Source organism: Brachionichthys hirsutus, unplaced genomic scaffold, assembly GCF_040956055.1.
Source record: "Brachionichthys hirsutus isolate HB-005 unplaced genomic scaffold, CSIRO-AGI_Bhir_v1 contig_1477, whole genome shotgun sequence".
Taxonomy (NCBI): domain Eukaryota; kingdom Metazoa; phylum Chordata; class Actinopteri; order Lophiiformes; family Brachionichthyidae; genus Brachionichthys; species Brachionichthys hirsutus.
The window spans coordinates 1-25,000 of record NW_027180878.1 but is presented as its reverse complement, the minus strand read 5'-3'; the positions used below and the strand labels follow the sequence as shown (position 1 = coordinate 25,000).

The 25,000-nt window shown below is 46.8% G+C and overlaps 4 protein-coding genes across 4 annotated transcripts; all 4 read right to left on the bottom strand.

The window, feature by feature from the left end:
* Positions 1-415: 415 nt before the first annotated feature.
* Positions 416-10,388, bottom strand: ccnjl (cyclin J-like). The gene is made up of 5 exons (XM_068759806.1): positions 10,311-10,388; positions 7,739-7,949; positions 1,466-1,765; positions 1,229-1,388; positions 416-956 (listed from the first exon to the last, which is right to left on the bottom strand). Exons 1-5 carry the CDS (start codon positions 10,386-10,388, stop codon positions 416-418), a joined length of 1,290 nt encoding a protein of 429 aa, XP_068615907.1.
* A 2,292-nt stretch (positions 10,389-12,680) lies between these two features.
* Positions 12,681-14,120, bottom strand: c1qtnf2 (C1q and TNF related 2). The gene is made up of 2 exons (XM_068759807.1): positions 13,871-14,120; positions 12,681-13,321 (listed from the first exon to the last, which is right to left on the bottom strand). The coding sequence occupies exons 1-2, from the start codon at positions 14,118-14,120 to the stop codon at positions 12,681-12,683; spliced, it is 891 nt and encodes a 296-aa protein (XP_068615908.1).
* Positions 14,121-15,374: 1,254 nt separating this feature from the next.
* Positions 15,375-20,740, bottom strand: slu7 (SLU7 homolog, splicing factor). Its single transcript, XM_068759808.1, has 15 exons — positions 20,680-20,740; positions 20,198-20,354; positions 19,830-19,983; positions 19,415-19,495; positions 19,127-19,291; positions 18,223-18,288; positions 17,992-18,123; positions 17,716-17,813; positions 17,574-17,641; positions 17,030-17,169; positions 16,635-16,796; positions 16,445-16,546; positions 16,277-16,354; positions 16,062-16,163; positions 15,375-15,970 (listed from the first exon to the last, which is right to left on the bottom strand). Exons 2-15 carry the CDS (start codon positions 20,344-20,346, stop codon positions 15,791-15,793), a joined length of 1,677 nt encoding a protein of 558 aa, XP_068615909.1. The 5' UTR covers positions 20,347-20,354; positions 20,680-20,740; the 3' UTR covers positions 15,375-15,790.
* A 693-nt stretch (positions 20,741-21,433) lies between these two features.
* Positions 21,434-24,997, bottom strand: LOC137916844 (histone-lysine N-methyltransferase, H3 lysine-36 specific-like; the record flags this gene model as incomplete). Its single annotated transcript, XM_068759809.1, has 10 exons — positions 21,434-22,511; positions 22,722-22,920; positions 23,019-23,125; positions 23,208-23,349; positions 23,454-23,570; positions 23,653-23,922; positions 24,006-24,118; positions 24,195-24,400; positions 24,480-24,636; positions 24,853-24,997. Coding segments are annotated over 10 exons (2,196 nt in total), but the record flags the coding sequence as incomplete, so codon positions are not given.
* Positions 24,998-25,000: the final 3 nt, after the last annotated feature.

Below are 25,000 nucleotides of genomic sequence, written 5' to 3'. Positions count from 1 at the left end.
TATGTCGAGCAGCAACATACCATTATCAAATACTTAGTATTCTGTGTACTTCTGAAACCGGCACTGACTACGGTGCACTGCTGCCTTCATGTCATTCACAGTGATGCGTCTCACAGCTTTATAAATACCGGTAACCTTGTTGCGCTGCCGTAGCATTCCATGGCAGTCCGTGGAGAACGTGTCACGTCAGTGTGATGACCTCCACCGGGTCGGTGGAAGTCTTGCATTTGGATCTCTGCTTGCGTTTGAGGCGTCTCTGTGAGAGCGGCGTGGGCGATCGATGCGCCGACGGCGCTGCGGTGCTGACGGAGAGAGAGCGGAGGTCTATGCAAGGATAGTTGGGGGTCGGGACTTGGGATGGAAGTATCGCCGGGCATCCCTGCAGGGGGTTGTGCTCCCTCTCCGTCTCCTGGCGTCACCTGTCGAAGCAGCCGGCTGTAAATGTGTGATGAGCCCCCAGGTAGCCCCCGGTGTAGGCCATGCTCAGACAGTGGCGCGGCTCCCCTGCAAGGGCCATCTGCACAGAAATGGGGCCCTGGAGTGGCAGCGAACGCACCCCCGGCTGGAGAGCAGAGGCGAGGCTCGGATAGGAGGGGAACCCGCTCCCCGAAGAAATGGAGGGAGCCGCGGTGAGAAGCCCCATCCGGTGGTTCTGAAGAAAATCCTGAGACACGTTCACCACAGGCCCAAAAGCTTGGGAGTCCGCTAAAACCTGCAGCTGGGACAGAGATGGCGAGTTTTGGGAAAGGTGTGGGAAGCCATCTGGCTGAAAGAGCAGCTGCGGCGTGGAGGAGGTCGAGGAGGATGAGGAGGAGGAGGAGGAAGAGGAAGAGCCTGGCCTCTGGATGACCGACACTGGAGATAAGTGGGAGGTCTGGACTTGAGAATGGAGAGAGGAAGATCGGCGAGGAGCGGATTTGGTCTTGTTGGCCTCCTTCACATCGTTGTCGTGAGCACTATGAAAAGGAAAGGCAAAAATAAAAAGTTTCAACGACACACCAGTCCTCAAATGTTTAGATGGTCGCACGTAAACTTGAACTACCGGTACACGTTATATGTGCATCTCATGTTAATGTACACCAACCATAGCAACCGCTTTATAGCCCATCAGCCCAAACTACACCGACGTAAAGGTCGTCGACCCCCAGTTACCAGGCACACATTCCAGCCTCGCTCTCTGGTCGGGCCTTCGGCCTCGGCTTGTTTGTGTGTTTGTAGCAGCCCTTACAGCAGCATGAGCTCGATGCACTGTGTGAGGTGGTCCCACGTGTAGCCCGTTAGGAGATGCAGCGCAGTCGTCCAGCTTGGAGAAATCTGGAGGCAAATGCGAGACGCCGCCACGCACGCGGAAGCTACCTGGGACGGTCGGAAACTCAGGAAGGCGTGGTCTGGAAGACGAGACGAGAGAATGAGTTTGACATCAACATCCCTGTTAAAATCCAAGCGTTTCTTCCTCTTTGCCCACCTTGCAGGGAGACTTCCAGAAAGTAGTGCGTGTATTTGTCCATGAACGCCTTGGTCTTAGAGAGGGACGAGACAGGCCAGCCGTTGTAAAGGTCGCCCTCCTGCACAGAGGCGTGTAGGTAGTAGTCGATGAAGTGGGCGGGCGTAGGCATGCACAGGTTCCAGCCGAAGGTCTCCAGCAACAGAAGCTCCATTTTGATCAGATCCTTCTTGTTGAGAACCAAGTTCAGGCTGCACATGAAGCCCAGCGAGTTCAGCTGCTCCAGTTTGGGAACCCTGTCCTCCTTCTCTTCAAATTTACCTGAAATGAAACGAGTCATGAAAGCTCATCGTTGCACCTCCGAAACAGAATGTCAGGAACACACTGTAGACTTATTGACTGATCACGACCCCCGATCAACGTTAAATGATTAATTGATGTTGAAACGACCACATGCTGACAGGTTGCTTATTCCACAAAGTAGCAATTCAGCTTATAAATATATATAAATATAATTAATACATGAGTTTTAACACAAATATTGTGTCGTTTTGATTAAATGGAGTGGGGGGGGGGGGGGGGGGGGTGACAACCTTCATAAGAAATTTAACAAACTACAAAGCCACTTGAACTGCACTGCTTAACATTCCGGTGTTACAAACCATTTATTACATGTTATATACCGTCTGTAAATGCAAATGGAGGTGGTTCCAGTTTTTACTGAAAAGCATTGAGCAGGATATTTAACAGATGAAAGGCAAGCTAACATCCCAACGATGACACCGACCTGGCAAAGCACCACGCAGTGACAACAGCAGAGCTACGTCCCCCCCCCAAGTTTGTTTCAAACAAATGAAGGCCGCCCGTAGAGCTCCTGTGGCTGCCCTTCATGTCTTAATACCCATGTTTATGTGTTTCCCAACATAAAGTGATGTTGTTATAGACCCTAAAGCGAGACAGGGGAGAGGAAGAGAGAAAAGAGAATGCCTAGGGAGGGAGGCATGAGGGAGGATATAGGTGTGGGGGGGGGGGGTCTCCCGCCCAACCAGCCAAAGGGGTAATTAGCAGAGAGGCAATAATGGCATCCCTCCCCTAGAACAGGAAACACCAGAGCTCATTCCACAGCCCAGTCCACACTCGCCCCATTCGCTCACCCTCACATCCTCTGGATCCGGCCTCTATCTGCTGCTAGACAGCTATGTCCACACTCACGCCGCCATAAAAGGCCATCAGTGTCCCCCAGCCTCCACAAAGGTCCAGCCCGTTTGATCTCGAGGAAGGAACAGCACAAACAAGCAACTGATTGCCCTCTTTGGTTACTCTCCTGGTTTAATCCTGCGGGGTAACGGGCCACGCGAGACACGGGATGCCCAAATAACGAAACAACGCCAGACTCGTTCACTTCAACGAGATGACACAGCAGGGGGGGCGGGGGGGGGGCTCCGGCAAACACAGGTCAGTGGGCCAAAGGAATCACCTTGGTTCAACTTTATCAGCAGCACAATCCGACAACAACAATGGCGTGCTCTGAATTGTGACGGGAAACTGTAGCTATCGGTCATTTAGGTCAGCGGTGAATCAAACTATTGCTTCTCCCTTCATACGATGTGAAGCTGAATCAACTGGCTGCAAGTCACAAACAGGAACTAAAGAAGAGCATCCGACAGTCACAAGAAAGAATAGTTTGTGACACACTCAGAGACGGTTCCAGTTCCACATTTCAATTATTATGTCCATCTCATTTTAAACAAATCAAGCACCAATCAGCATATCAATACTATGAACCCTGTAGGAACACGACAACACCATTGCAGCCCGTTTTACAATGAGTGGGGGCCTGAGAAAGATCATCTTCCACCTGACCCGGGTGTTAAATTAGTCACAAGACCTCCCTCTTTAGTCGGGAGAAACGCTCATCAAGACGAGGGGAGGGGTGGGGGGGGGGGGGGGGGGGGGGACTTCCTTTCCCATACACCGACTACCGGACACCCCCACCCTATAGGTTCTGGTGATGAGAAAGGGTTGTGTACACAAGAAGTAGTTAAAGGTCAGGAGTCAGTGAGGGGTGAGACGAGATGCGGGCGCCCCCTCCAGGTGCGCCGTTTGGCACAGATGTGGAGGTGGGGGGGGGGGGGGGGCAAGGGTTTTAGTGAGGGGGGCTATTCAGAAACCTGACGGCTACATTCTCACACGAGAGAAACCCGTTTCTCTAACTCTTTATCTGCACACATTAAGTAGATCTAGACGATTTCAATCATGGACCAGGTATCCAAATATACTGCTTTGAGTATTTAAATAAAATAAAATAAAACCAGACCAACCACAAACTTCTTGATACCGAGGAATGAAACTTTTGATACAGGTCGCATATTTCTGAGTGTATCAAATATAAAAATGTGCACCCTGAAAAAAAGGAATGATTGTGAGGCGTACACCTTTAAAGCCTCGGATCAACTGTGGCTAGAGCATTTCCCATTAATAGTGCATGCAGACCCTGCATGCTGATGGATTAGGGTAACTCTAAATTCCCCTTTGGTGGGGCTTAACAGTAAGAGATTTGACATTTAAAAATAAATTCAAAACAGGAACATTGCGGAGCGGAACAAAACCGAACCCATCAGCAGGATAACTCGGATGAAAACATGCTTTTGTATTTTCAGCTTTCCATTCATGATTTAACGGTGATCATCTCTTGCCGATGAAGAATCGAGTGAAGCTTTGAGGACCCCCCCCCCTCCCCTCCCCTCCCCCCCACATACCTATTTGTATTTCTGACTGACTTGACGGCCGTAGACGAATTCTCCCTGCTCTTTAAACTCGTTTATTTGCCGGATCCTCTTTCAATAGGAGTGTGAATTAAAATGGTCACAGCTCCATCTCCGTGTTGCCACCCCTGGCCCCAGCAGGTCTCAAAAAGTAGCCCAGACTGACCTTCGACCCCTGATGCTAATGCTTGGGGACCACGGGGAATCCTAGAAACCCAATTATGTGTGTGTGTGTGTGTGTGTGTAGCCGATTGTTATAAACAACACAGAATGGTTACATTTGAACACATTTGTGCGGTTGTTCGTAGGATTGCAACAACGTAACATATTTCTGAAACCCGGCGACAGTAATAGTGAACGAAATCACTGTGAAGGGCAGACGCCATGTTTTATTTAAGCCATCTTCACATCCCTCAAATGATTTCTATAAATTCTAAAGGACCCCACCCGACAACGGTTTCATTGAAACCATTGGCCAAGCTCAGCTCGGGATAAAGGGGAAGCGGGTTTCTCAATCTAGTTTTCCGGGCGCCCTGCTGAATGGTTCAGTTCCAGCACGTCCCATTTTGCAAGCCACCGTCTCTTCCTCCCTTTATGCCCTGTTTAACATCAGCAGCCACAACCTGCCTTTGAAGTACCACTCCACTCGTTCTTCAACCCCCTCGGGATGGGGGGGGGGCTGCGTTTTTACTGGCTGCTCTGTCCCAGGACTAGCTGACTCTGCCTGCCCGCCCCCCCCCCCCAACAAGGTGAGGGAGCGGGGAGGCAACAGAGCCAGCAACGCCGGGTAAAATGGCACCATCAGAACCTCGTTAATGAAATGCTTCTGTGGAAAGTAGAGCGACGACATTTTAGTGGGAATTCTGTCACGACAATGACGTGAATTTTAATTAGACCATCACAAAGAAGTCCATAGGTTGGAAGTTGGGTTGCCACAGCGACGCTCTCTTCATTTAGCAAAAAAACATGCTAACATGCATCAACACGGCTGCACAAATGTGAACCTCCGCCGAGTCTCTGCTCCCCTCCCCCCCCTCCCCGGCTGCCCTGCTTCTGCTCGCTGGGCTTTTGTTTGAGGCCTGACACGGGGAGCATATGGCAGGTGCCCCTCAGCACACAGATCCACCCCACACCCCGGCTGCAGGGCCTTTTAAGTCCCCCGTGTGGTCTGTACGACTTTGCTTAGAGCGCGTCTCACACGACGCTCATTTTCGTTTGGAAACTGAATCAGACTCCCTGAACAAAACAAGGAAACGCAAACGGCAACAAAAACAGATCCTAAAACCATCCAATGACCATAATTAAGCGTCACGCACACAACTCAAAAGGCATACATACACACATTCAATCCAAGCGTCAACCATTGCAACCACAAAAATGCGTTTACCATTTTATTCTGGCTAATGGCTATAGCTATAGATGCACAATGGTGGTGGAATTAAGGCCGTCATACCAGGAAAAATAAAATCTATACTTCAACCACAACAAACACACACCGCAATAATGTGCACCATTAGGGTAATCTAATTGTCGATTTTTATAAGTATTGAGCACTTTAAATACTTTAGAATGAAGATTTCAGGTTTGCTTTTTTACATATAAAAAAATTATATTTTTATCAAACATAATAGAAACTTACATTTGGGGACAATAACAGGATATTACTTGTAATTACACAGACAAAGTCTTCACTGGAATCCACATCATGTGACCCAGGCTTCGGGTTTCGTCGAATAATTGGATTTAATGGAACTAACCAGATCTAAGTGTCCAACAGTCAATTTAACTCAATCGCTGTAGATTTAAAAACTGCCCGTAATCTCACTCCTGCAAATTAAGAAGAGGTCAACCATGAACAAACACAAGGGCACACAGCCCTAGACACAATAGAGCAACAGGATTAAGCAGCGACTGTTGGACGGGACAGAAAGGGGCGTGATTAACTGAAGTATAATAAATAAAAGATGCGTGTCTATTAGAGACAAACAGGGGAACCTGGAGAAGCGGTTCGGTTACTAAGCAGATTCCGAAACAACTCATAATGGAAAAAAAACAAACATTACACGACTTTGAAACAGTCTTTCAAGCCGTCATCAATCATGGCAGCGACTCCCTGGAGTCCAAGAGGAGTCAGAGGAGAGGGAAAAGCGAAGAGAGCTTCCTAGCCGGAAACCACAAAGACTGGATAAAAGAACAAATGAAGGAATAGTCGCGCCTTTATCCGGGTTTAATTCAGAATATTTATATCACTCCAAGAGCACTCTGCAAACTATTCCTGGACTCTCATGAGATTCCTTCAAAACAAAATATCTTTTGAGTCTCGTATTCAAATTCATCCCACCGGCGAGACATCTCTGACTGCAAAGATGGCACAGGTGCATGACTACACACACACACACACACATTCACACAAGCGCTGCCCTCCCATGTGAATGGGCCCGGTTCCAGACTTTCTACTTTGACAGCATCATTAGTCTAATTACCCATAATGCCAAGGGCTGCAATAATGTACAGAAAACCTCACCGTGTTAATCACCAGACAGACACCAGTAACAAAACCCACATCCTGCACAACACACACACACGTTTTATACATCACAGCAGAGACGCATGTTGGCTGCTAATTAAAATAAATCACAACTCAGCAACATCTGCAGAAATACCAACAGCTTGAGAAGAACAAGAATTACGAGCAAAAAAATGAGATCAACTGGTCAATGCAGGGAAGAAAAGATCATTTATAGGCAAGATCAATTCACTTTTCTCTGTTGTTGTTGCAAGGCAGCTATAAAGTATGTATTCAATTAACAGCAAGAGAACTCAATATTCTACAGACCTTGAAGGTCACAAGGTCATGACCTTGAAGGTCACATATTCGACCCTTTTCCCACAAGTTAACGCTGTTCCCAGACACTTCTGTATATCTGTGACAGTCTGTGCTCAAAATAGCAGACGGATGCTGCAGGACAGCGTCCGTCTTTTCTGTCTCAAACGGCTCCGTCAGAAACGCCTCTGAAAACGAAAACAGCTGCACGCTACCATGGTAACCGGTGACGTGACCTTTTTTTAGCACACACTAAAACATTTTTTCCACTTTTTGCCGGAACATTTAGACCAAAAAGAAACTTTCTCCACTCCGTTCTTCTTCGACTCGTGCACGAGCCACAGGTAGAGCGGAGCAGACACGGGGAGAGCGCACACATCTTGTGAACGCCCCCCCCCCCCCCCCCCCAATTGTGACATCACAAACACAAAGAGTCTTGTACTTGATTACAGAACTACGCAAACTATGCAGGATTGACCGGATGGTTTAATTTTGCAGACCTAAATATGAGTGTAGCAACACGGAGAAAAGTGATTTTTTCTTTTTCATAATGTGTCCCCTTTAATAAAGATCGTCTCTGTAATAAATTTAAGAAACAAAATCACATCAAACAGAGCTTTGAGGAGATAAATAATAAATAAATGTTCCCGTCAAGTAAATGAAGGTAGAGTTAGATAAACGTCTGGATGAAGATAATGTACTTACTCGCTAGGAGCAGACAGGAGAGGGCAATAACATAAAGCTGTTTCACCGCGACGTCGTAGTGGTCCATGAACAGGTCCAGCAGGTAGACGGCGAGGTGGCGTGCCGTCGGACAGAGCTGGTAGCGATTACTCAGGATGGCCAACAAGTCTGCAAAGTAGCGGCGCATGCCAATCTGTGGAGAGTGGGCCCGGTAGACCGGCAGCTTCAGCTCCTGAGGAGGAGAGACAGAAGAGGGGTGAGGTGGGGGGGGGGGGGGGGGGGGTAAAGAATATGCAGAAAAAGAGCATTTCTCTTTCTGACTGGGGTCATTTTCTAAAATACACCAACCAGGACGAAAATTAAATACAGCGTCAGAAATCATCGATGCTTCAGTCTAATTTGAGTTTCATTTAATTCACCGTCAGTGTAGAGAACAGGAGCAAATATGGGTCATTGCTGGGGTATGTGGGGGTTAATGGTGGGGGGGGGGCAGGAGTAGCTAGGATTAGGTTTCACCATTAGCAAATCTCCTATTCATGTACAATTAGCTGCATGTGTTTCAAAGTGGCAGGAAGATACTCGGGGGGGGCGGGGCGGGGGGGGGGCATTAGCATTGAATGAGCCTTGGGTATCTTTCCAACCAGCTACAGAACATTTTACATGGCATCATCTAACGTTCTCCATGAATCGGCATCAAAAAGCCGTTTTTGGTAGTTTAATCTCCTTAATCCAGACCTCGAGGTCGTTACATCAGCATCTTAACGCAGCGTCGCTGCCTTTGACCCGTCTCAGCTCCACTAAAAGAATAAAGATGATTCCTAAAACCCGATAACCAGCCCTCCCAAACGCCGCCTCTGGTCCATCTGTCTGTCTGGGGGGTACAAGAGCAGCAGGATAATGGGGGGGGGGGGGCTTCTGGAGTCTGGGGGGGCCCTGGGTGGGCTGTGTGGGGTGGAGAGGTGCCTTTGTGGGGGACCAGCACCATAATTAAGGATTCCACAGCTGCCTCTGCCTGATTTGCATGTCTGATAATTTGCCACATGCGATACAGCACAGCTCTCTCTCACATCAGGGCACTGCCACTGTAACAAAAGTCATTAAGCCTGCGGGGGGGGGGGGGGGCACCATGCAGGAAATGTTAACGCTTCTGACGATGCTTCCACCATTCTTCCCCTTAACAATTCTTAGCGTGCTTTCAGCACATGCACAGACATCTTGTTCAGTCAAACATTGATCGTAACACGGTAAGGAGTTTGATTACGTTTGCTAAGATGTAAAGAAATCATCTCTTTAGATCATTCGAAAAGGGAAACACTTGGGATGCAGAGACAATTATTCCATTTTCAAGTTATCCGATGACGGTTCTTGATATTAAATGGTTTTGTAACGTGTTCTTTACGTGCAATTTTTTGGTTTTTTTTATAAATATCCATCACATTCTCAGCATTTTGTGGAGTTGCAACATTTAAATTATTAGTCAATTAAACGAAAATAAATGTGTTGCAATCTTTATATCAAATAAATCAGTGAATGAGAATAAATCCTTTCAGGAAATAGAATACAGCAAATGAGCACCAGCTGCCCATGTGCTGATGATATTTTAGACCTTTCATATGTTCACCTCTCAATATTAGAGGCTGACATATTTATTATTTCCATCTTTATTCTGACCCATGGCAGAGAAGAGTGTTTGTCACATTCCTTTACTTTACATTTTAAATCGCACCCTGCGTGTAATTTTGACGACACGGGACCTCAAACGGGGCTCGTCTATAGACAGAAATGTTTTTTATTCCTTGTGCCAGCTATTTGCTGTTTAAATAAAACAAGGTAAAACAATAAGAATGACAGAATCATGCTTTTCTTAACAAGTGACAACATCTATAGGAAGAGCTGTTCTCAGAGGTCAGCGAGCAGCAGCCCGGCTATCGGTACTAAACGAACAATCCGTTTAAGCTCACCTATGTTATCTCATATTCTGGAACTGCAGTAGTTACAGTAAGGCTCTGTGCATCACACTCAGAAATACTCATCATGCAATCAAACCTCTTTCATCTCCGTATGAGAGAAAACAGCGTTGTTTAGTTTCCAGCTCTGCCAGACGGGAAACTCCGAGTCAGACATTGTGCATCAAGAGGGAACCTTTAAATGGCTCATTGTAAGGACTCCAAAACACGCGAGTCACAATCCAGCGCGTACATGTACACAATCTCTGGTTTGTCGAATCACAAACATAAACCGAGCTCTTTGTTCGCCTCCCTCAGAACGAAGAATCCGAAACATCCGTCCAGTCTCCGCTAGAAGCGACGCCGGCGGAAATACGATCACACGTCAAGGTTTATTGATACATTTGAATGATTCTATATAGATCGTGTTAAAATAGACAAAAGAAGGTAGTACAAAAAGCACTCTTTCCTTCTCAACTTTCAGAGCACTGCTGTGAAACATCACCACAGGTGTGCAGGTTAAAATCTCATCGTGAAACCGCTGGAAGAATATTTTTTGTAATTGATTAAAACCGATAAAATGAAGAAGAAAAGATCGACTCATTTGGGTTCTTCGCTGAAGATGTTCCGGCCCGGCCCAGACTCACCTTGATGCGGAGGGACTGGTGGATGTCTGCTGCCAGCTGTCCTTTCCACCATTGCAACTCCCTCTCCATCTTTCCCATCCAGAGGAAACTTCCAGAATCACCTTTTTTTTTTTTTTTTACCTGCAGGGGACAGATGTGTCCAAAGTTCAAGGAGTCGTCCCATCCCAAGTTACTCGTTCTAGAAATGTCCTCATTCAAAAGATTATTAGTTTTAATAGAGACGATTACTTCTGTAGTGGCAAATCGAGCAGTGATGGGATATACAATTAAGATTTAGGACACTATCAGCAGAGGTCGGTCTCTCTCTCTCTCTCTCTCTCTCTCTCTCCCCACGCAGGCCATTTTCCCTGCTCGGGAATTTAAATGGCCGAGTTAAATGCCCACTCGGCCACGCCGCAGGTCCAACGCGAATCCAACCGGCCCTTCGCTAATGCCGCTGATGTCGGAGATTATCGATTACTAACCCACTCGCGCGTTCCCAGATGATCAATCCCGAAGGACGCGCACGGCGCGGAGCGACGAGGCTACGCGCGTTAGCGTCAACTCACCGTGAAACACACGAAACAACAACAAAAACGCACAATGGCTACGAAACAAAGTGCCGGGACGGAACCGCGGCGCGTTTTTTCCCCGCCGCGGGGGGGGGGGGGGCAGGAGGAACTTTTCACCGACCTCCGTCGCGCTCAGCAGCCGGACAGCGGAGCCCCCCTTTGTCTCAGTCCGACATCCTGAACTCTTCTTCGGCTCAACTTTCAGCTCGACCGCTTTGATTACGCCGGTGGGGGGGGTGGGGGGGGTGACCCTCACATCCGACGTGGAATGAATAAAACACCGGCCACCGCCAAATCCCCGCAACAGGCGTCCGGTCGAACCCCCCGCCGCAACAACCGTTCACTGCCGGCCGGTAAATCCCGTTTTCTCCGCAGCGGATCCGGTGTAACAAAAGTAACCTCGACGGGCTGCACCAGCTGCTGCTGTAGCGGCGCGAGGCTCGTGCGTTCTACGTCACGAGCGCGCTTTGGGCTTGGGAGTGGTAGTTCTTTTGGCATCGCTCGAACTACAAACACAACAACGAAAAAAAACGTGTACTCGAGACACAACGACTGGGTTTCTTTCTGATGTTATTTATTTTGGACCGGATATGAAATGAGCACATTAAGAGGAGCTAACAAGAATAATTGGAATAAATGAACACAAATAAAATGAAGCCATGTCGTTCAATTAATATTCATCCATTTCATTCGCCATAATTAATGGATACTAAAATTGTCAGTATTTTTAATGTGGGCTCCTTCTATCAAGAATATACATGTTTTATTTTAATTCATTGAGGGGTTATGCTTTCATTGTTCCGATTAGCACACCGTAAATGTGATTTCAAAACAAAAAAGGCTGTTTTTAAATGCCTCTGTCCATATCGTGTGATATGTCAACAAGCTAGTGTGGAAGCAGATCATGGTATAATATGTGATTTATATAAGTGTGATGACATCACTGTTATATAAACAGGACAATATAACATATATAACGTACATGGATATCTATCCAGGTTCTGTCTGCTCTCTCTATCCTTCTTCACACTTTTCACTGTGTAAAATTCAACAAAATGAAAATTGTGACATTAAACTATTTCTCATTATCAGAATACTTTATTATTGCTGCAATATTAATATTTATGCATAACCAAGAAGGCAATTCTTTAATCTGGCGGCATCCACTTTAGGAATAAAGCAATGCATGCAAATATCATGTTAGCCATGATCAATTGCGACAATTCACATTGTTAATTTAGCATTATATTTTTAAAAACTTTAGATGTAGGAATTATAGTGAGCAGAAAAATAAAATTTTCAACTGAGAGACCATTTCTTGATTTTACTGAATGTAAAGACATCAAAGTGCACACACACTGCATCATTTTGTGTAATAAGGACATAATAATTTTGTCAGATTAATATAGGAGTATTGATTTCATTTGACAAACACATTTTAAATCGTCTTTCTGTAAGGTTACTGCATCATAAAAGAGGGCTTTTTATCCTCTTACTAAATGTGCTAACTTTTCAGCTCCAATAGCATAAGATAAAAATAAAACAATTCTGTTTTTAAGAAATGTACAAGAATTTTGTTACGAATAATTATGCTGGACACAGCAACCAAAAACACATCAGAGATCATTTCAGTGTGAAACCAGATGACATGATTTTGACTTTGTCGAGCACACTTTTCTGTCCTCGTGCGCCCCCTGGTGTCCAACTTAGAAAACAACCAAAGCACACTGAGGCCTACAACTGAGGGGGCTGTAACTCAGACGACAAATTATTTTTACAACATTTTGTGATTAAAATTAAGACATCAGTTGCTGCAGCGTTAACTGCCATCCTGAGCATTAGCGTTTCCGTCAGCATCATCGAGGAAGGTCTGGTCAGCATAGATAAGAAAGCCAGTGAAGGTGCTGTCTGTCCAGAAAGGGTCAAAGAAGAGTCCGTTCTGCTCGGAGTAGAAGATCTGCAGCCACACCTGGTCTGACGGCTGCAGGTGGAGAACAGTGGAACCGGATGACACGTCATGGTTCCCCGTATTCGCATCAAATGTCTTGATTTTGTACTGCCCATTGTGGACCAGCCCGATGGCCAAGTGCTTGTTTGCCAGAGTGATGTCATATGTGAAATAGTAGATCCCGGGAATGGCACAGACGAACTTGCCATTGCTAGTGTTGTAATGACCCCCGTCATTCAGCAGGATTCTGTTGAAGCGGATGGGCAGTCGTACTTCAGGGTAGCTCTTAGTCACCGCCACAGAGAAGGCTGAGCGGGCTGTCTTTCCACAATTGCAGCCCCCGGGAGCTCCTTGCTCGCCCCCGTCACCTGTCTCTCCTTTCCCCCCTTGTTTTCCTACTACCCCTGGTACTCCTCGTAGCCCTCTCAGTCCTCGAGGTCCAGCCTTGCCTATGACACCTTCCCGGCCTTTCACACCCGGCTTGCCTTGATTCCCAGACCTCCCTGGATCACCTGAGGAAAATGTGACAGACATGTTTTATAGATGGCGAGTCGGATGCACGTTGATTCGTGCTCCAGCTGATCAGCCTGAGGGATCATCTTAGTCGTCTTTTCATGGAAAGCTACGAGATTTTTTAGAAAAATCTAAATATCCGAGGATGCTTTTACTTGTCATAGATCATTTATTTATTTGTAAGAATGTGTAGTTTGTGAGCTATGCACGGACAAAATGATCATCCAAATCCATAGGGTAAAAAAAAGGCTCTTTCAAATATGCAATTATAAATTAAGCTATAGATCTCCAATACCAGAGATGCAAAAAGCCTTGAAAGACAAATACAATGAAATTATTTGCAAGAAGGACTCTGAAAATCAATAATAGGTATGTAGTTTAACCAGGTTTTACAGCTGAGGTATTTGAAGCAGCTTTCTGACTCATATCAATCACAAATGATCAAATATGTATGAAGATCATTACACAATGTTAGTCAATATTTGTGTTAAGACGTCCTGAGGTCTCCAAAATCCTACACTGACACAAGAGAGACAGTCAACATCTACCTCCGTCTCCCTTTCCTCCCTTCGCTCCATCCTTTCCATCTGGGCCATCCTTCCCTGGGGGCCCCATCGGGCCCATGGCCCCCGGTGACCCAGGAGGTCCGGGGCCCCCCGCAGGCCCCGCTGGGCCCGGCAGACTGCAGACAAGCTGTGAGGGGTGGATGGTGACGTTGCGAGCTCTCTTGGGCAAGGCATATGTTGACTGAGAGAGGACAACTGACAGCGAGCAGAGCATCGAGCATATCCGGAGCATGACGGTCCCTTCGGAGTCACCAGGAGACGAGGGAGAGCAACCGAATACGCTTATTTTAAGTTGATGAGTTCTTCTGTCACACAGCACAAAATAGACATTAAAAAAATGGCAAGACTGAAATGGAGAGAGACTACAGAAACAATCCAATAACAAAAACTACTCTAAATGCCAGTTTAATGTGATTCAATGCACAAGAAGAAATGGCTGAAATCAAATCCCTCATAGCCTATTACAACGGACCAGTGCAGCAGATAGTTCAAAAGAAGACAAAGAAAAACACAACCCACCGGTTGAGATGAAGCCCAATGCTAATAGATGAGCGTGATCCAAGTCCTTTATCTGCATCAAAGCGCACAAACTCTCCTACATGGGTTTCCAGTGATCGAGTCCTGCACTGTGCAGCCCAGCGGATCGGTGCACAACATCCGCCCCGCACGCACTGCCAAAAACAAATACTTTCACCATGAAGTCACTACACTCAAGTCAGTCAGGCCAAGCACAGCTGATCTGGTCGGCCATCATATCTTCACACAGTCAATGTGTTTCAGACAGGATGTTGTCACAGAGGTGCTCACGTACCGAAGAACAATCATGATCCAATTCAACGTTTTATGTATCCTCGACAACAGCACAACAACGTGGTGTGCATCTGTTAGTCCCTGTGGAGCAGAACCATCGAGCTGGTGGGGGGGGGGGGGGGGGGGGGGCAGTGCCTCATGTTTAGAATTCCAAGGAATGGTGCTTGGAGGCTCTGTAACCAACGATACGGTGACATCCTGCATAGATCAAAGAGTATAAATGGGAAGATTTGAATGGCAGAAGTCAATCGCTGTGCACGGCCTCCTCTGCCACTGTGAATTCTTCAGCACCCAAATGCTAATAACTTAATAATGTAGATTATATTGTGTCAAACATCCAAGTGTCATGATGTTAATAACCTGTTGAAGTCTATTACTTCAATATGCTCTACCTAAAAAAAAGCTATTCCCACTCAATGCTCGTGTGCCTGAAGTAAGTGGAGTGGCTTTAGTCGACATTTAAGCATTTTAAACCACCCGGAGTTCAGTTTCTTAACTTTAAGACCAACTGCTATTTAGTATTCAGCTGCTCTATCGGCAAAACGTGACCAAACTTGACCGCTAAATATTGCAGCTACAATTCTTCGGCTATTAATGATGCCATTAAAGTCAAGCGTACACAGAGCACCGGTTCACTGGAGCCGAGATGCAAATCATTCATTAATTATGATCATTAATAGTAAACATTTAAATCAAGTTCATTGCTCCTGTAAAAAAAAAAAAAAGAAATATTTAATGCCACAAGGTGTTGAAACATAAACTACAGCATATTTAATGGAAAAAAAAGTCTGCATTAATCCCACCAAACTCGTTTACTGTACATCTTTTATACTTCCGAGTGCAAGCAACAAATACACAACTTTTATTGCCCTAGGCTAGGCTATTAACGTGGCATGAAAAACAGAGCATGCAAAATTGTAATCAACAAAATACTGTACATTTCCTGTGAAGACGGTGAACCAAGCAGAAAACTCCTCATTTATGTTTATATGTTTATTATAAAAGCTTTGTTGAGACATTTTGCTCCATTTAGCAACAGTTCTGGAGGAGTATGGAATATTTGGGAATAATTCACGGCAGTCTGCAAACAGGTCACTGTCCCAGGAAGGAAGCCATGGGGTCGTCTGGCCGGGGACGTTTCATGCGGAAGGCCTCCATCTCCTCCTCCGTCGGTGCCTTTACTTCCTGCAAGCTGTTGTATGGCCTCTTCCTCTCCTCCAGCTGCATCAGAGCATCTACCTGCTTCCCATGCTTGTCCTCTGCTTCCAGAGCCTGAAAAGAGGAAACAGTTAAGAAGTCAGTCGGCCAAAAAAAAAGTAGAGAATCAACCCAGAAATACAGAGAGATGAAGACAAACAAATACCTTCTTCAGTTTCTCCTTCTTTTCTTCATTGTCTGAATCACCACTGGTCCTTCTGCTCTTCTTTTTCTTCTTCTTCTCTTTTGATATTTTATCCCGATGCATCTGGAAGATCAAACACAATAATTCAATGACAACACAATTGAATGTGCATTTTTCCCTGCCAACAAAAATCCCTACATCACCCCCCCGTGGCCATTTCCCTCAGCCGCACTTACTTCCAACAGAGTCTTCACTGGTTCGTCCTCCTGAGCCTCGATCAGCCCTTCTTCAAAGGGGACACACTCCAAGTTGTTCTTCGTGTTGCACAGAAAACAATCCGTGTTACGTTAGTACAGCAGTGGATGGCAGCGTGCTCTTTCATCACTGATGATGCATCTACTTACGACCACGACGCCCGTCTCTCCTGTGCAGTAACTCTGCTTGACCATGGAGTGACAACACTTGTATCCCCAGGAACCGTCTTTCCAGAAGGAGCCCCAGATGCACTACAGAAAAACGACCGTTTTAAGAACACAAACAATTCGATTCAATTAAAAAAAAAATAAAGATTCCTCTGTGCCATGGAGCGCTCACAGTGTGGTTGTTGGTGAGCACGTCCTCCTCATACTTGGAGCGAGCCACAGCCTTCTCCAGCCCCTTCAGTACAGCACCGTGACGGGAGTACTCCATGTAGTCCTCCGTCTGGGCCAGCAGCAGTTCCCGTGGCGGGGCATCCAGGTGCTCTTCACCGCCGTACTGGTTATTGCATGCAAAAGAGCATATCGTCAGCGATGCCTTCGTCCAGTTTGAATATTTAAGCCTCTATAGACTGAGATTTTGGGCAGCAAGGAACAATTTGAAACCTGAACTTTTGCCAACATTGATATTATACATTCTGACATGGTAGACTTGATTTACTTTCATTATTTTACGCAGTATGATATGCAATTAACAGCCTGCTCCAAAAAAAAAGGAGGCCAATAGTTTACCCTTTCTAAGATGCCGTCCCTCTGTTTCTCCTTGAAGTCCTCCTTCTTGACCTTGAAGGATTTGTGGAGCAGCTCCAGCTTAGTGGGATCGGCCTGGAGATGCACCTCAGAGCCTCTTTCATAGGCCTCCCAGGCAAACACTACGACAGCAAGAGGTATTATTCATGCTAAGGTGCAACAGAAAGATACGCCAAGTTCCTGCTTAGGTGTTACAGTGTGTTTCCTGCTCGTGTCTGTCATGAGAAATGTCCTTTTTGATCAGTCTTTTTGTGCCGATGTGACTAAAGCAAGCAAATCGAAGTGAAAATGTTGAAATCAAGAAGTTTTTCCAAATATCTCGGTTAGATTGATCCTCTATGAATTATGTCAAAGACAACTCGCCTTGGTTAAAAGAGAGGTTCTGGCTGCTGCTGTGTAAATGCTGCATCAAAGCTGTGCTTGAGTTCAATCACAGAGGGTCTGATACTCTCACCTCACCGATGTACCGATAACGTAAGTAGAGAAAGACGCCCACAGTGGGCAGAAAAACAAATGGCGGACTTACGCTGCGTTTGAGCCATGGTGATCGTGGCCCCAGAATAGCGAGCAAAATTATCTCCAGCGTAGCCCACCCTGTCCGGGAAAAAAAGATTCCAATGAAAATTCCATCGAGAATGTTCCAGGAATCAGGAGGAACAGTAACTCACTCGTCAGGGTTCATGCCGGTGTTGGAGTACGGGTTCTCTCTCATGGCTCGAGTCTTCGGGTCGTAGTATGCAGAGTTTGGATCCAAATTCCTCAAGTACTGCAAGAAAGACATGCAAGACGTTCCCGTAACTGGTCGCCTTGCGTTTGTTAACAGCAGCTCATATCTCAGGAAAATAAACTGCTTTATTGTTGGACACTTGGAAATCATTTTCCACCATAAATAAATGAGCATTATCACAGTTCAAGAGTAAAAACGCAGCTCAAACCACTCTTACTTTAGCTGTATCTTCTCGGATACGCAGATTCCTGACAGTGATTCGTCTTTTGGAGTCAAAGTTCTGACCAGGCATGTCAATGTCGTCTGCATATTTATCTTCATCTTCATCCTCACTGTCATGTTCCCGCTCCTGCAGGACAGATATACAAGACAAAACATGCATGATGTTCCGGACAAAAGACTGCAGCTTTATCGGCGCTACATTTATCATTAGGAACTTGACTCTCACCGTTTGGTCCAGTTTCCCAGAGGCCAACTCGTCCTGAAGTTTCTGTGCCTTCAGCGTCCTTTTGGCCTGAGATGCAGAAACAAGCACAAAACCAGAACCAGAATAACACGTTTAAAATGGTTGTAGGCTTTACTAAACCAGAAAAAAGGTACAAAACTTAACCACCATAAGCTTCACATTCAACTTTCATTACATTTGGTGTGATCAGGCTTCTTCATTTGGGTTTTTGGGTGTCCCATATGAAAACTCCAGCTAAACAAAAAACTCCTCCATGTGAAGTGGCCGTAAAGAGCTCGTTTCAATGAGGCTCGTTCAATGAGGCTCGTTCAATGAGGCATTTGGTCATAAGATGAGATAAATAGCACACTAAACAATTCTTTCTTAAAACTAGAAAATATTTCTTAACCATGAAAACAAACCTTTAGCGATTGGATTCACATTGATATCATGCTCCGATGTGGAATTGACTCACCTATAAGACGACGCTTGTTAGAAATCTCTCTCTAATATTACATACACAATAGGCCAAAACCCAAGTGTACCCCCATTTCTTTTAAATGGCGATAATATCCGCAATCGAGAGCCGATCCGGATTAAATTCTGTGGTAAAATAGAAGCCCCCTCCCGACATGATTGTGTCAAATTCCATAAACATCGGTCAATAATCAACAGAGATATTGAGGCTCTCTTCTGGATAATCTGGATAATCTGTTCCTGTTATTAAACCCAACATTTATGAATATGCAAAGGACCGGGTGAGGTGGAGAACGTTGATTTGTTGTGGTGACCCCTCACGGGACAAGCCGACAGTACAGTAGTAGTAGTTGCCGACAGACAGACAGACAGACAGACCTAACCTCCTTGGCGGAGGTAAAACAGCTGAATTCACATTTGCACTGCTTACCAGATCCACTTTGGCGTATTCCTCCACGATGCGCTGATGTTCCTCGGGGTCATACCCGTTCCAGCGGTCACGCTTCCCATCATAGTCCAGGTCCAGCTGTACCTGACTGTGTTCATCTGGAGCTAAGCTCATGCCTGTGTACTTCGCCCCAACCTTCCTGGGCCGCTGAAGACAGACGTGAACACGCAGATTTACAGATATTACATTGTGTACTGGACAAACAGGAAAGTGAAAAAAATGATTTAGAGTTAATTGCTACTGAAAGATCAAAGACCAAATCAATGTCACCTCCAAGCAGTCCTTCTTCTTGTGCGTTAGGGCGCCGCAGTTTTCGCATGCTCCCTTACGGAATTTAGTGGAGGCAGAATTCTGTTTGGAAATATTGAAATGTTATTTATTTTAACGTGACAGTGAACACTCGTGTATTTGATCTGCAAAAGATCCAACTGTACTTAATTGATAAGCATCAATGTCGATAATACTGATATTAAAACATCCCGAACAGTGCAAGGCCAAAGATAAGGAAGAACTAACTGGACTCATCATGATATAAAAAAAGATGTTAAAGCCTCATAATCAGAGCTGAGGACCCCCCCCCCCCCCCCCCCCCCCCGATCACTTTCAACTACCCCACACTCTGGTTATTGGTTTTCAATAGTTGCACGATTCTTCAGACTTAAATCTTTGCAGCGATTGGCCTCACCTCTTGCACTCCTCTCTTGTACCACTCGCCAATAGACGTGTACTGCTCCTCATATTCATCCTGTGGCCTCTGATGCTTCAGCGTGGGCCTTTTGGACGGGTCGATGTACCACGGCACTGACGAAATATACTGCGGTATGTGAGGGTTTATGTCTCTGGAAAAGAAAAGAGGTACCGGTACCAAAGGTGGGATGAAACCGGAGCACCCGGAATAAAAACCCATTCAGACACAGAGAGAATGTGAAAGGCCGTGTTGATAATGCTGGGATTTGAACCCATGATCTTCTTGCTGTGAAGCAACAGCACCTGCCACCGTGCTGCCCTTTAACAAATATGAAGGACCCATTCTCCCTTCAGAAGTAAACTTACTTCCCCTCCTCATCCACCTCAGCAGGAGCGTTTCCCAGCTTCCTCTGCTCCTCCAGCTCCTTCTTCTTCCTCCAGTCCTCCCTCGTCATCTTCTTGGGTTCATCCAAGCCCACGATCCCCTCCGTGGCAGTGGTAGCCTGCTCGGCCATGGTTGATTCTGCAACCATAAATACATTGAATCTCGTTTTCGGTACAGCCGAGTAACAAAGTGATGTAAAAGTATAAATAGATGTATTCCTATTGTAAAAATACTTCTTAATTAGTCGTTATAACTCACAGACGAGCGCATTTTGTGAAAAGTATAGAAAGTAAGACTGAAGCTATCGTCGCTGTGGTGTTAGCAAGCTTGTTCACCAACTGATTGGCTTCCAATGAGAATAAACTATTTTTTTATTTTACACTGACCTAATCAATAGTCTATTATCTCGAGTAGGATCGGATAAATAATATAGCTGTTGGTGTTTTGTTCCTAAAACACTTACTTTCGCAGTTTGTTTATGAGGTTTGTTAGAGTCTCACTATTCTGCGACCATCTGCATTTCACGGCAACGGCATTCTACGTCACATCCGGCGTTCTTTCTCCGTGAAACAGGCTCTTACTGCTGGGAAGAGCGACCTCAAGCGGCGGACAGTTAAAAACACATCGCTGTGTTGTTTTTATTTTTATATCTAACAACTTTATTATTTCTATTTGTGTGACAGCAATTGTATTTATAGACATCAACCAGGTCGATATTGCGTGTATTTTTTGGAGTATACGCCACAATAATGAAATACTTTTTTTTTACATTACGAGATTAAAGTCGTAATATTACGAGTATAACATTGTAAGAACGAGAGTCTGCCGCTGCGCTGCCTTCATCAAAATGAGCAATGTTGAGCATTTTATGGAGCTTTAGTTCAGTAAAGTTGGAAAGATATTCACAGATTCGGACTTCCGGCATTAGTGTGGCCTGAATACCTAATACTCGTAGAATACCGAGTTTACAAATAAGGGGGAAAAAATCCTATTTAACCAAAATTCTGACACAATGTAAATTTGATTAATTTTCAAAATCTGGAATTGCTTCTACAGGAGAATAATTATCATGTAGATGCACACAACCCGCTGATCTGGGAAAGAAAGCTGAATAAATAAGTCCTTATCATTACCCGACGACACCTGATCCGGAGCCGTCAAGACTCCTCAGCAACAAAAACACAGACCAGGAAAACATTTTTTAAACAAGTGTTGTAATTAGAAAGACAGCAACAACATCAACAACATAAGATGCCATAATAATAACAGGTCATGTGTAATTTCTCACTTTCTTTTTTTTTTTTACATTGAAAACATTGTAAAAGGCCAAAAAATGTAAACAATGTTGGGAGAATAAACCAAAGAAATGACAGCACCAGACAAACAAACAAATGGTCAGAATTACAACGAGCCGCAGCACCAGAGCGCATCCCCAGCGTCAGTCGGGCCGCCCGGGGATGGAAGGCAACGAGGTACCAAAGTGAGGCGTTGCATCTGAGGAGGTACCGAAACGTCACTTTCATTTGTGTCCTCTGCATGTTTCACGGAGTCGTCCTCATCGCTCGGAAGGATCGAGTGACTTGCCATCGTCCTCCACCCTGCCCCACTCGTCAAAGTCCACGCCCTCCACCTCTCCATCGTCTGCCTCTTCGTCCACATAATCGCCCCAAGTGTCATACACCTCCCCTCCTTCGTTCTCATCTTCGTCGTCGCGTTCCTCCACCAGGTCACTGCTACACAGACGCTCATCTTCCTCGTCTTCCACTATCTCCAGGTCATCCTCGTCCTCGTCTTCATCGTCTTCCACATCTTCCGCATCTTCCGCATCTGCCATATCCTCCACCTCCAATCCACACACCTCGCCGTCCTCCAAATCGCCGTCCTCCTCCACCGTGGAGGAAAACGCACCGCTTTCAGTTCTGTTTCTAAGACACGTCCTGCTGGAGGGGATGAAGCTCGAGGTAGCGGTCTTGGTATTGATGTAGAGACGAGGGGGGGGCCTTTCTTCTGTCGTCCTAGCCTTATCAGCAAAAGTAGCAGAGTCAACGTTTGTGGAGTCTGGGACCAGAGGGACGGCCCCCGTCGCGTTGGGCACATATTCCCGAATCTCTCCGGGCTCCAGGGGGTCGGGGCCACAGGGGTCGTGTTCGCTACAGGACAGCTTGCCGTCCAGCTTGGAGATGAAGAGCATGCCTTCGCGATGCCCTTTGCAGTAAGAGCTGGGACACATCTCGCAGAAAGACGCCGCCTCTTTGCCACAGACGTCGCACTGGTGCCACGGACACTCCCATCGCCCTGGAGGCCAGAACGCCATCATTACCGACTCGTGAAAACATCCTCGTTGTATTTTCATCCAGAAAAAAAAAACGTTCATGAATGTAATAAATCAGTTTTAGATAACGGACTAAGTGCGCTGCGTTTTATTTTATGTTGCAGAACGACACACGCCCGCCGGCACGCATCCGTGGTTAAAGCCCCCCCCCACCCTCCCCCACCTCTACTTGCCTGCAGGCCGCTTCGCCAGGTTGAGACAGTCCGCGTGGTAGACTTTTGGGCAACCCGACTTCTTACAGGAAACTATCTGGCCCCCGTCGCCACAGCTGAAGCACTCGTCCTCCCGCTCCTTGGTTACCTCTTGCTTGGTCTTCTTCTTCATGGGGAGCCTCCTCTTCCCTTCTTTCAGTTTCTCAGACGGCGGTTGGTTCTGAAAGGGGAAGAGAAGCGGGTTAAAGAACAGCTGCCGGACAAGACGCCCCTGGTACCCCGTGAGCGTTGCCCCGGCGCCGTTCCCAATGCCGTTACCTTCGGCCGGACACCCAGGAAGCCGCTGCAGTTGGGTGCGCCGCATTTACAGGCAGTTTTCCCGTTTCCAAGACACTCCAGGTTGTAGTTGAAATTCAGCTCCACACCTAAATGTGCATATCGTGGTGTTAAATCAGTTGCATTCTCATCCCAAACGCTGAAAGGTGGCGGGAGGCCGTCCCCTCACACCTTTTGGGATGTCCTGCAGGGCAAACAGCCCCACCCGCGTGTCCCCGCTCACAGTCCACTTCTGAGTCTCACAGTTCGGCTGGCAGCAGTGATTCATGAAGCGCGCCTGGTTCCCTTTGGGCCCGGCGTCAATGATCCGGTCCTGGAAGAGCCGAAAAAACAACAACAAAACCGTTTTGCATCGTGCACAATGTCCAAATGTGTCCACGGAGCTGCGTCGCCACACAGGGTGCGGCTCAGAATCACCTTGTCCAGTGTCAGCATGTAGAAGTTACAGATGTCGTTCTCCTGGGCGCGTTTGATCCTGGCTCGACACTCCTCTTCATCAATCACCTCTCCCACGTACTCGCTCACGAAGGCTCCCTGAGAGGTCAGCAGAGGACGATTCAATGGCGGGAGCAAACGAGCCCGAGCAGTCACACACACAAACGGGATTCTAAAATACCTTCTTGATGTCCGACACGGCACGCAGCCCCCAGCCGCGGGACAGCGTCCGGTAAATCTCCACGGGCGAGTACTGGCGCTTTGTGAAGGCCTGGTTCTGACACCGCCCCCCCGCTGCACACACCTGAGGGTGGCACTCGTACAACAGCATGCGGTTGATGCACTCAGAGTCGACGCCGCACGGGTTCTCGTCAGATGCCTTGCAGTTACAACGCGGGATCTCCGATAGGTCAGCGGTAATGATCTGCACCTTTCCGATTGGCCTGTTTACCTGGGAGAGAGAAGCAGGGGCAGGATTTCGGGTTTTTTTTTAGCCTGTTGAAATGCCATTTCGACGCACGCGACGCGCAGTACCTTAACATGTTTGTACGGCGGCGGCTTCTTGTCGTTCTTTCGGTCCTCTTGAAGCTGCCTCATCTCCTTTTCCACCTGGAGCTCTTTGAAACGCGTTGCTGCTTCGGTCAGGGCTAGCGGGACAAAGCGTTCTAACATCACGACCACATTGCAACGCAGCAAACAGCTCGTCGGACGCGAAGCACGTACCGTTTTTGTACACCACATCTGCACCTTTTCCCATTTTCTCAATGTTGTGCGTGTCGCCCTCCATGTAGGGGAAGACCCTGGCCTGGTAAGTCCACACGAAATCTTTGGAGCCGAAGAACTGCACGGGGAACTCTCCCACCTCGTGCTTCATCCTGAGGATGTTCTCGGGGACGTCTCGGGTCAGGCAGACCTCTGCAGGCCACCATCTGGAGAACGAGATCGGGTTTAAAGGGCGTAAAATACAGCTGCTGCTCAGAGTCGCACCGTGCAATGGCGAGCTCTCACCTGTAACGACCCCATTTGACCCACAGGATGTCCTTTATGCGAGGCTTCTTCCCGGCTTTGCAGTCGTTGCAGAACCAGCTGCCCTGAGGCATCTCCATGTTCAGGCATTCTCGATGGAAAGCTGCAGGGCAGGCTTCACAGCACAGCAGGCTGCCCCCTGCAAACGGCATCCCGTTGGGGATCGGAGCAGGGTAAATGGGTTTAGCAACGCTCTCGTGAATCAATGCATCATAAATTAAAGTGAAATAAATAATAATAACGCTCATAACTCACACGGTGCTCCCATTAAACAACCCGCCGTGTCGCAATATCTTCAAACCCTGAACCCAAGTTGCTCCAGATTTAAAAGCCACCAAAAGGGGATCCGACTCACCCTCAGAGCAGACGAAGCACCAGCTGACGTTAATGTGTTCGTGGTTCTTGCAGCCCTTGCGGGGAGCGAAGTGGTTCGGACACAGGAAGCTGTTGTTTGCGAGCACCAAGCTGCCTGCCGCCATGCAGCTGTCGTTGGCGTGATAGGC

What these genes read in the sequence shown, in the direction of transcription:
- ccnjl (XM_068759806.1), bottom strand. Translation starts at nt 10,388, where the DNA reads ATGGGAAAGATGGAGAGGGAGTTGCAATGGTGGAAAGGACAGCTGGCA. An exon ending in ACCAGTCCCTCCGCATCAAG is followed by an intron (nt 7,950 to 10,310) that starts GTGAGTCTGGGC and finishes TCTCCTCCTCAG; the next exon opens with GAGCTGAAGCTGCCGGTCTA. An exon ending in CTCCTGTCTGCTCCTAGCGA is followed by an intron (nt 1,766 to 7,738) that starts GTAAGTACATTA and finishes GTTTCATTTCAG; the next exon opens with GTAAATTTGAAGAGAAGGAG.
- c1qtnf2 (XM_068759807.1), bottom strand. Translation starts at nt 14,120, where the DNA reads ATGCTCCGGATATGCTCGATGCTCTGCTCGCTGTCAGTTGTCCTCTCT. An exon ending in GGGAGGAAAGGGAGACGGAG is followed by an intron (nt 13,322 to 13,870) that starts GTAGATGTTGAC and finishes CATTTTCCTCAG; the next exon opens with GTGATCCAGGGAGGTCTGGG.
- slu7 (XM_068759808.1), bottom strand. Translation starts at nt 20,346, where the DNA reads ATGGCCGAGCAGGCTACCACTGCCACGGAGGGGATCGTGGGCTTGGAT. An exon ending in GAGGTGGATGAGGAGGGGAA is followed by an intron (nt 19,984 to 20,197) that starts GTAAGTTTACTT and finishes TTTCTTTTCCAG; the next exon opens with AGACATAAACCCTCACATAC. An exon ending in AGAAGGAGAAACTGAAGAAG is followed by an intron (nt 15,971 to 16,061) that starts GTATTTGTTTGT and finishes TCCTCTTTTCAG; the next exon opens with GCTCTGGAAGCAGAGGACAA.